The 10,878-nt window shown below is 51.6% G+C and overlaps 1 protein-coding gene across 4 annotated transcripts in view; it reads right to left on the bottom strand.

Annotated features, from left to right (window-relative positions):
- syne1a (spectrin repeat containing, nuclear envelope 1a) overlaps positions 1 to 9,973 on the bottom strand; it is a 130,854-nt gene extending 120,881 nt beyond the window's left edge. For all 4 annotated transcript variants that reach the window (XM_064991280.1, XM_064991281.1, XM_064991282.1 and 1 more), the window contains exons 1-3: positions 9,636 to 9,973; positions 7,814 to 7,950; positions 156 to 333 (exon numbers count right to left, since the gene is read on the bottom strand). In XM_064991280.1, the coding sequence (XP_064847352.1) occupies positions 156 to 333; positions 7,814 to 7,950; positions 9,636 to 9,890 (570 nt within the window). In that variant the 5' untranslated portion in view covers positions 9,891 to 9,973. The remainder of the gene's footprint in view (positions 1 to 155; positions 334 to 7,813; positions 7,951 to 9,635) is intronic.
- Between the last annotated feature and the right edge of the window lie 905 nt (positions 9,974 to 10,878).

Raw genomic sequence — 10,878 nt, 5'->3', positions numbered from 1 at the left:
GACACTCTACAGCGGGCAAACTGAGGGGGGACACCCCCCTGACCACTCACTATGGAAGTATGAGATTCTGTATTTTGCTAATGATGTATTCTGATAAAGGTAATTGACTGTATATTAGAAGTAATTAAAGGTCTGTAAAGGATGAAACATCTCACCTGTATCCTCAGTAGACCAGTGGAGGCCTCAGTGACACTCTGGGGGATGTCGAAACACTTGGCCGTGCTGATCTTAACGTTGACCAGCCACTGTTGGAAGTCCCTGAGGGCTGCTCTGAACCTCTGCTCCAGCAGACGCTCCTTATTCTGGCACTCTCTGGATGCACGCAGACTCAGACTGAAGGAGAGAGAGAGATGGATGGATAGATGGAGAGATAGAGAGATGGATGGACAGATGGAGAGATAGAGAGATGGATGGATAGATGAAGAGATAGAGGGAGAATCACAAGGTTGCAATAATATACCTAACAACAATGAACAGAAGGGAAAGTGACAACAAAGCTATAGGTTTCCTTACATCCTGTATATAACATACGTAGCATACGTAGATATGATCATGTTTGTAATGATGAAGGGAGACAGAGGGAGAAGGATGGGCAGATGGAGAGACAGAGGGAGAAGGATGGGCAGATGGAGAGACAGAGGGAGAAGGATGGGCAGGTGGAGAGACAGAGGGAGAAGGATGGGCAGGTGGAGAGACAGAGGGAGAAGGATGGGCAGATGGAGAGATAGAGGGAGAAGGATGGGCAGGTGGAGAGACAGAGGGAGAAGGATGGGCAGATGGAGAGACAGAGGGAGAAGGATGGGCAGATGGAGAGACAGAGGGAGAAGGATGGGCAGATGGAGAGACAGAGGGAGAAGGATGGGCAGATGGAGAGACAGAGGGAGAAGGATGGGCAGATGGAGAGATAGAGGGAGAAGGATGGGCAGATTGAGAGACAGAGGGAGAAGGATGGGCAGATGGAGAGACAGAGGGAGAAGGATGGGCAGATGGAGAGACAGAGGGAGAAGGATGGGCAGATGGAGAGACAGAGGGAGAAGGATGGGCAGATGGAGACATATAGGGAGAAGGATGGGCAGATGGAGAGACAGAGGGAGAAGGATGGGCAGATGGAGAGACAGAGGGAGAAGGATGGGCAGATGGAGAGACAGAGAGAGAAGGATGGGCAGATGGAGAGACAGAGGGAGGATGGGCAGATGGAGAGACAGAGGGAGAAGGATGGGCAGATGGAGACATATAGGGAGAAGGATGGGCAGATGGAGAGACAGAGGGAGAAGGATGGGCAGATGGAGAGACAGAGAGAGAAGGATGGGCAGATGGAGAGACAGAGGGAGGATGGGCAGATGGAGAGACAGAGGGAGAAGGATGGGCAGATGGAGACATATAGGGAGAAGGATGGGCAGATGGAGAGACAGAGGGAGAAGGATGGGCAGATGGAGAGACAGAGGGAGAAGGATGGGCAGATGGAGAGACAGAGGGAGAAGGATGGGCAGATGGAGACATATAGGGAGAAGGAGGATGGGCAGATGGAGAGACAGAGGGAGAAGGATGGGCAGATGGAGACATATAGGGAGAAGGATGGGCGGATGGAGAGACAGAGGGAGAAGGATGGGCAGATGGAGAGACAGAGGGAGAAGGATGGGCAGATGGAGAGACAGAGGGAGAAGGATGGGCAGATGGAGAGATAGAGGGAGAAGGATGGGCAGATTGAGAGACAGAGGGAGAAGGATGGGCAGATGGAGAGACAGAGGGAGAAGGATGGGCAGATGGAGAGACAGAGGGAGAAGGATGGGCAGATGGAGAGACAGAGGGAGAAGGATGGGCAGATGGAGACATATAGGGAGAAGGATGGGCAGATGGAGAGACAGAGGGAGAAGGATGGGCAGATGGAGAGACAGAGGGAGAAGGATGGGCAGATGGAGAGACAGAGAGAGAAGGATGGGCAGATGGAGAGACAGAGGGAGGATGGGCAGATGGAGAGACAGAGGGAGAAGGATGGGCAGATGGAGACATATAGGGAGAAGGATGGGCAGATGGAGAGACAGAGGGAGAAGGATGGGCAGATGGAGAGACAGAGAGAGAAGGATGGGCAGATGGAGAGACAGAGGGAGGATGGGCAGATGGAGAGACAGAGGGAGAAGGATGGGCAGATGGAGACATATAGGGAGAAGGATGGGCAGATGGAGAGACAGAGGGAGAAGGATGGGCAGATGGAGAGACAGAGGGAGAAGGATGGGCAGATGGAGAGACAGAGGGAGAAGGATGGGCAGATGGAGACATATAGGGAGAAGGAGGATGGGCAGATGGAGAGACAGAGGGAGAAGGATGGGCAGATGGAGACATATAGGGAGAAGGATGGGCGGATGGAGAGACAGAGGGAGAAGGATGGGCAGATGGAGAGACAGAGGGAGAAGGATGGGCAGATGGAGAGACAGAGGGAGAAGGATAGGCAGATGGAGAGACAGAGGGAGAAAGATGGGCAGATGGAGAGACAGAGGGAGAAGGATGGGCAGATGGAGAGACAGAGGGAGAAAGATGGGCAGATGGAGAGACAGAGGGAGAAAGATGGGCAGATGGAGAGACAAAGGGAGAAGGATAGGCAGATGGAGAGATAGAGGGAGAAGGATGGGCAGATGGAGAGACAGAAGGAGGATGGGCAGATGGAGAGACAGAGGGAGAAGGATGGGCAGATGGAGACATATAGGGAGAAGTATGGGCAGATGGAGAGACAGAGGGAGAAGGATGGGCAGATGGAGAGACAGAAGGAGGATGGGCGGATGGAGAGACAGAGGGAGAAGAATGGGCAGATGGAGAGACAGAGGGAGAAGGATGGGCAGATGGAGAGACAGAGGGAGAAGGATGGGCAGATGGAGAGATAGAGGGAGAAAGATGGGCAGATGGAGAGACAGAGGGAGAAGGATAGGCAGATGGAGAGACAGAGGGAGAAAGATGGGCAGATGGAGAGACAGAAGAAGGATGGGCAGATGGAGAGACAGAGGGAGAAGGATGGGCAGATGGAGAGACAGAGAGAGAAGGATGGGCAGATGGAGAGATAGAGTGAGGAGGATGGGCAGATGGAGAGACAGAGGGAGAAGGATGGGCAGATGGAGAGACAGAGGGAGAAGGATAGGCAGATGGAGAGACAGAGGGAGAAGGATGGGCAGATGGAGAGACAGAAGGAGGATGGTCAGATGGAGAGATAGAGGGAGAAGGATGGGCAGATGGAGAGACAGAGGGAGAAGGATGGGCAGATGGAGAGACAGAGGGAGAAGGATGGGCAGATGGAGAGACAGAGGGAGAAGGATGGGCAGATGGAGAGACAGAAGGATAAGGATGGGCAGATGGAGAGACAGGGATAAGGATGGGCAGATGGAAAGACAGAGGGAGAAGAATGGGCAGATGGAGAGACAGAGGGAGAAGGATGGGCAGATGGAGAGACAGAGAGAGAAGGATGGGCAGATGGAGAGACAGAGGGAGGATGGGCAGATGGAGAGACAGAGGGAGAAGGATGGGCAGATGGAGAGATAGAGGGAGAAGGATTGGCAGATGGAGAGACAGAGGGAGAAGGATAGGCAGATGGAGAGACAGAGGGAGAAAGATGGGCAGATGGAGAGACAGAAGGAGGATGGGCAGATGGAGAGACAGAGGGAGAAGGATGGGCAGATGGAGAGACAGAGGGAGAAGGATGGGCAGATGGAGAGATAGAGGGAGAAGGATGGGCAGATGGAGAGACAGAGGGAGAAGGATGGGCAGATGGAGAGACAGAGGGAGAAGGATGGGCAGATGGAGAGACAGAGGGAGAAGGATGGGCAGATTGAGAGACAGAGGGAGAAGGATGGGCAGATGGAGAGACAGAGGGAGAAGGATGGGCAGATGGAGAGATAGAGGGAGAAGGATGGGCAGATGGAGAGACAGAGGGAGAAGGATGGGCAGATGGAAAGACAGAGGGAGAAGGATGGGCAGATGGAGAGACAGAGGGAGAAGGATGGGCAGATGGAGAGATAGAGGGAGAAAGATGGGCAGATGGAAAGACAGAGGGAGAAGGATAGGCAGATGGAGAGACAGAGGGAGAAAGATGGGCAGATGGAGAGACAGAAGGAGGATGGGCAGATGGAGAGACAGAGGGAGAAGGATGGGCAGATGGAGAGACAGAGAGAGAAGGATGGGCAGATGGAGAGATAGAGGGAGGAGGATGGGCAGATGGAGAGACAGAGGGAGAAGGATGGGCAGATGGAGAGACAGAGGGAGAAGGATAGGCAGATGGAGAGACAGAGGGAGAAGGATGGGCAGATGGAGAGACAGAAGGAGGATGGGCAGATGGAGAGATAGAGGGAGAAGGATGGGCAGATGGAGAGACAGAGGGAGAAGGATGGGCAGATGGAGAGACAGAGGGAGAAGGATGGGCAGATTGAGAGACAGAGGGAGAAGGATGGGCAGATGGAGAGACAGAGGGATAAGGATGGGCAGATGGAGAGACAGGGATAAGGATGGGCAGATGGAGAGACAGAAGGAGGATGGTCAGATGGAGAGATAGAGGGAGAAGGATGGGCAGATGGAGAGACAGAGGGAGAAGGATGGGCAGATGGAGAGACAGAGGGAGAAGGATGGGCAGATGGAGAGACAGAGGGAGAAGGATGGGCAGATGGAGAGACAGAAGGATAAGGATGGGCAGATGGAGAGACAGGGATAAGGATGGGCAGATGGAAAGACAGAGGGAGAAGAATGGGCAGATGGAGAGACAGAGGGAGAAGGATGGGCAGATGGAGAGACAGAGAGAGAAGGATGGGCAGATGGAGAGACAGAGGGAGGATGGGCAGATGGAGAGACAGAGGGAGAAGGATGGGCAGATGGAGAGATAGAGGGAGAAGGATTGGCAGATGGAGAGACAGAGGGAGAAGGATAGGCAGATGGAGAGACAGAGGGAGAAAGATGGGCAGATGGAGAGACAGAAGGAGGATGGGCAGATGGAGAGACAGAGGGAGAAGGATGGGCAGATGGAGAGACAGAGGGAGAAGGATGGGCAGATGGAGAGATAGAGGGAGAAGGATGGGCAGATGGAGAGACAGAGGGAGAAGGATGGGCAGATGGAGAGACAGAGGGAGAAGGATGGGCAGATGGAGAGACAGAGGGAGAAGGATGGGCAGATTGAGAGACAGAGGGAGAAGGATGGGCAGATGGAGAGACAGAGGGAGAAGGATGGGCAGATGGAGAGATAGAGGGAGAAGGATGGGCAGATGGAGAGACAGAGGGAGAAGGATGGGCAGATGGAAAGACAGAGGGAGAAGGATGGGCAGATGGAGAGACAGAGGGAGAAGGATGGGCAGATGGAGAGATAGAGGGAGAAAGATGGGCAGATGGAAAGACAGAGGGAGAAGGATAGGCAGATGGAGAGACAGAGGGAGAAAGATGGGCAGATGGAGAGACAGAAGGAGGATGGGCAGATGGAGAGACAGAGGGAGAAGGATGGGCAGATGGAGAGACAGAGAGAGAAGGATGGGCAGATGGAGAGATAGAGGGAGGAGGATGGGCAGATGGAGAGACAGAGGGAGAAGGATGGGCAGATGGAGAGACAGAGGGAGAAGGATAGGCAGATGGAGAGACAGAGGGAGAAGGATGGGCAGATGGAGAGACAGAAGGAGGATGGGCAGATGGAGAGATAGAGGGAGAAGGATGGGCAGATGGAGAGACAGAGGGAGAAGGATGGGCAGATGGAGAGACAGAGGGAGAAGGATGGGCAGATTGAGAGACAGAGGGAGAAGGATGGGCAGATGGAGAGACAGAGGGATAAGGATGGGCAGATGGAGAGACAGGGATAAGGATGGGCAGATGGAGAGACAGAGGGAGAAGAATGGGCAGATGGAGAGACAGAGGGAGAAGGATGGGCAGATGGAGAGACAGAGAGAGAAGGATGGGCAGATGGAGAGACAGAAGGAGGATGGGAAGATGGAGAGACAGAGGGAGAAAATGGGCAGATGGAGAGACAGAGGGAGAAGGATGGGCAGATGGAGAGATAGAGGGAGAAGGATGGGCAGATGGAGAGACAGAGGGAGAAGGATGGGCAGATGGAGAGACAGAGGGAGAAGGATGGACAGATGGAGAGACAGAGGGAGAAGGATGGGCAGATGGAGAGATAGAGGGAGAAGGATGGGCAGATGGAGAGACAGAGGGAGAAGGATGGGCAGATGGAGAGACAGATGGAGAAGGATGGGCAGATGGAGAGACAGAGGGAGAAGGATGGGCAGATGGAGAGACAGAGGGAGAAGGATGGGCAGATGGAGAGACAGAGGGAGAAGGATGGGCAGATGGAGAGACAGAGGGAGAAGGATGGGCAGATGGAGAGATAGAGGGAGAGGGATAAGCAGATGGAGGAATTAAGAAGTGGTTGAAGTGGAAGGTATGACTTGGGGGGGAGCGGTGGGGGTTGAGAGAGCATGTGTGGAGGTTAGGGTTCAGAGGAGGAGGAAGAAGAAGGGAGTACAGATAGGTTGGTGTAGAGTTACCATACATAAAGGGGATGAAGGGGAGGCCAGAGGGTGACAATGTGTTTGGTAGAGAAATAGGGATGGAGATGGATGCAAGGAGAATATTGATGAATGAACGAGACAGGATCAGATAGAGAGGGCAGCGTGTGAAGGGAAGGGGGAGACATGGAGGACGAGAGGGATGAGAGGAGATAGAGAACAAGGTGAGAAGACATATGTTTCAATGACAGGTACTGTCCAAGGGAGGGAGGGGGGGCGTGAGAAACTGACAACAAGGCACACACACACACACCCTTGAGTGTTAATGGTGCTTGAGGCTAGAGGGGGCCTTCACAGTGGGAATGAACATGTGTGTAGGAAGCACTTTTAACTGCTGTGACAGACGAAATTTGAAGAGGAACGGAGGAGGGCAAAGGAGGAGGGCTGCCCTCTCCCTCGCTCTCTCTCTCCGTCCACAACACCTAATGCAAACAGCACAGATGCTGAGTCTGTGGAAGCTTCGCCTTCAACCCAGAGAAAGGGTTGTCCTTATGACAAGTTCACCTCAACTACCTCTGAATAGACTTGACTCAAGGGTCATCCAGCCATAAACGATCTCTTTGTTTTAGTGATGACCCGGACAGATATTGTTCTGTGTGACATACATTCAAGTCTAAGGCATTACATTCAGGTAAACAAGCGAAGGCATATAGAACAAACGGAAGTAGTATGTAAATTCAAGTGAATTAATTCATCATGTCATTGGAATTCCTAAAGTCTTGTTTTTTCTCTGAACAGCACCACGTGACATGTTTACCAACAAGAGTTAAACGGGGGCAGGCATACATACGGACTCAATAACAGGCAGTTACACATCCGTCAATATACACACGCTTGCAATGTATCTGCATGTAAATAAGACAGCATGAATTAGCTTTGCTTTCCTTCGACAGCACAGTTAGTCTGGCATAAAATGAAACCGGGAAACAACACCAAAACAAAAACACAGAGAGAGGTGGAGAGGAAAGGAGGATGGAGGTCTCCTAGCAACCGGTGCCTCTGTCTCGCTTGTCCCTTGTTCCCTGTCACCTTTAACCCGTTACAACACACACACATTACTGTACTGCTGGAGACTTCAGTTTAGACACCATTATACACTGACATGATAACATAAACACACGCACACAGGGTTTTGGTGTTGTAGATATGTGGTAGTAGAGTAGTGGCCTGAGGGCACACACTTAATGTGTTGTGAAATCTGTTGTGAAGTATATTGTACTTCGCTGGACCCAAGGAAGAGTAGCTGCTGCCTTGGATTAGGGATAATACATAAATACAAGTACACACACACCTACCTGTTGTGTTGTTTGATGAGAGCAGTGACCCTGTCTGAGTGGGGTCCCAGGTCTCTGGAGTAGCGGACCAGGTCATTGAGTTGAGCCTTCAGCCTGTCTGCCATGGGCTCAGCACTCAGCAAGCCCTCCAGTGTCTCCTGAAAACATACAGACCCAGAGAGAGAACACCAAGCTCAGCTCAGCTCCGTGTGTTCTGTGTGTCAGAGTGTGTCAAGGCCAGGCAGATCTGCGGAGGGTCGGATCTGCAGAACACTAGTCACCACACACACACACACACACACACACACACACACACACACACACACACACACACACACACACGCTTCCATTCACTCCCTAGTGTGCTCCTTCTCAGTCCTCAGGCACTGTTGGTACAATAGCATTTCTGTTCTTCAGGGAGCATGGCCGTTGCAGGCAGGAAGGAGCCTGGATAAAGCTCTCCTCTCCCGCTCTCCTCGACATGCCTCACATTCTGCACTCACACAGTCATGATTATTTCACTCCTCCCATAAAAATATGAAAATGCCTCGCTCCCTCACTCCTCCACTGAACACTCCCCTCCTCCCTCCCTGCCTCTTTTCCCTCTTTTCCCTCCACTCCTCTCTCTCTCTCTCTCTCTCACACACACACTCTCAAGTTCTACTCACATTGCTTAGACTCCCAGTTCTCTCTCCTTTTCTATCTGGATTCTGCCTCTGTCCCTCCCTCTCTCCTCCCCTCTGCCTCCTTATTGATCTAGTTCTCTCTCTCTTTGCCTGTTACTCCCTCGCTTTCTAGCCTCCCTAGTTCTCACCGCTCCCTCACTTCACTGTTTTTCTCTTTCACGCTCGCTCTCTCCCTCCTCCCTCTCTCCCCCTCCCTCTCTCCCTCCTCCCTCTCCCCCCAGTGGAATTCAGCTGTCAGCTCGTGCAGATGCAGGAGAGCTCACACAAACTGATAACATAAACAAGGCTGGATACAGGAAACAGGGAAGAGGAGGAGAGGGAGGACTTCTCCTTCTTTTCCAAAACAGCCCCAAATCAAGATCGTCAAAGAAATGACAAAAGAGACAATGGGAGAAAATCAAGGCGACTAACATTCCAATGTTAAGCCACGGAGTCCTTGACATAACAGAGAGAAAACTCTAAACATCCTGTGCTTGTTGTAAATCACAGGACAGGGAAGGGGGAAGTAGGAAACACATCCACAGAAACACACTGGGACTAGACTGAGTCCCTCGGCAGCAGGAAAACACATTACTGTACTGCTGGAGACTTCAGTTTAGACACGTTTATATACAGAGAATGACCGAGAGAGAGAGGGAGAATACAAATGTCAGAGAGAATACAGGAAAAAGAGAGAAAATTGGAGAAAGAGAAGGGAGGGGGTGAGTGGGGCGCTGGAGAAATTAAGAGATGTGAAGGGAGTGACAGAAACAGAGCGAGAGAGAGAGAGAGAGGGGATTGTAGCTGTCACTCCTAAGTCGTCACATTTACACATTTCATCTGTTTTATGTCTGGATTTACAAATCAAATGGATAATTACTGACAGAGAAATAATGTGTGTGTGTGTGTGTGTGTGTGTGTGTGTGTGTGTGTGTGTGTGTGTGTGTGTGTGTGTGTGTGTGTGTGTGTGTGTGTGTACAGTATGTGTGTGACAACATCGATCAGACTTTCTCTGCCAGCTTTACTGAAAACATTTTCTCACAGCACAAGACAGAGCAAACATGGCTTTGCATTACCTATTGAATAAGGCCCCATCATTATCATTGTTATCATCATCATAGCTCCACCTTGAAGAGCCTTGGTCTACACTACAGTGTACCTTTTAACACAGCCCTTACCTTAGCCTGCTGCCACCCCTCCACTGCCTCCTCCCCACTGCTCCTTCCCTCCGCTCTGCTCAGCTCCTGGCTCCACCCCTTTAGCCGCCCATCAAGCTCCCTAAGCTCCTCCTCCATCCTGGCGGTCAGACGCTCGTACTCCTGCTCCTGCTCTGTTGCCGTAGTGAGGGCCCTTTCCAGGCCGTCGCGGGCTCTCAGGGCGGCCCCCTCCCACTGCTCCAGAGCCTGGGCTAGCGCCCCTAGCTGGCGGTCCATGGCCTCACACCCTCCAGCCGCTGTGTGTTCAGCTGTGGCTCCACTGCTCCGACGCACGCGACTGAGACGATCACGGCCCTCCAGCAACCGACACTCCACCCGCTCCTGATTACGTGAAGGGAAGGAGGGAGGGGGATGGAGGGATGGAGGGAGGGGGGTGGAGGGATGGAGGGAGAGAGGGAGAAGAACAAAAGTTGCTACGGTAACTGGCACTGCTGTCGCAAACGTCTTTGATTCTAATGCTGATTCTATTTAAGGCAGCCTATAGGGTAGGGCTTTTTCCTCCTTATATACCTTACTCTCTCTCTCCCACCCTCACTGTATCTTCTCATTCATATTATTTCCTTTTCTCCCTCTTATTTCTCCCTTCTTTCCAGCTCCCATTTTCTTCTTCTGCTCTTTTTCTCTCTCTACCACTCATTCACTCGCCCCCTTTCTCTCTCTTCATTTTTCTCTCCTCTTTTCTCTCTCTCTCTCCCCTTTTCTCTCTCTTCATTTTTCTCTCTCTTTCCTCTTTTCTCTCTCTTCATTTTTCTCTCTCTCATTTTCTCTATCTTCATTTTTCTCTCTTTCCCCTTTTTCTCTATCTTTCCTCTTCTCTCTCTCTTCTTTTCTCTCTCACCCCCTCTCTCTTGCTCAGATTGGAGTGGCTGGAGAGGCAGAGAGTGTGAAAAGCTAACACTTTAGTGTGATAGCAGCAACCTGATGGAGGGAATAAAAGAGGAGAGCCACATTCAGGCGCCAACGGGGAGAAATTACCACTGAGTGCTCACACAAATAGAAATGCAGCAGTTACTGTGTATACAGTACAGGGAACTACATGCATTTATATTTCTGTTTCATTAAAAAAATACACTCACTCACACACACACACACACACACACACACACACACACACACACACACACACACACACACACACACACACACACACACACACACACACACACACACACACACATGGCACACACACACTTATAATGTGATC

Source organism: Oncorhynchus masou, chromosome 16, assembly GCF_036934945.1.
Source record: "Oncorhynchus masou masou isolate Uvic2021 chromosome 16, UVic_Omas_1.1, whole genome shotgun sequence".
In the NCBI taxonomy this organism is placed as follows: Eukaryota; Metazoa; Chordata; class Actinopteri; order Salmoniformes; family Salmonidae; genus Oncorhynchus; species Oncorhynchus masou.
Note: the sequence above shows the minus strand (reverse complement) of the source record. Positions and strands in the feature narration are given on the sequence as shown.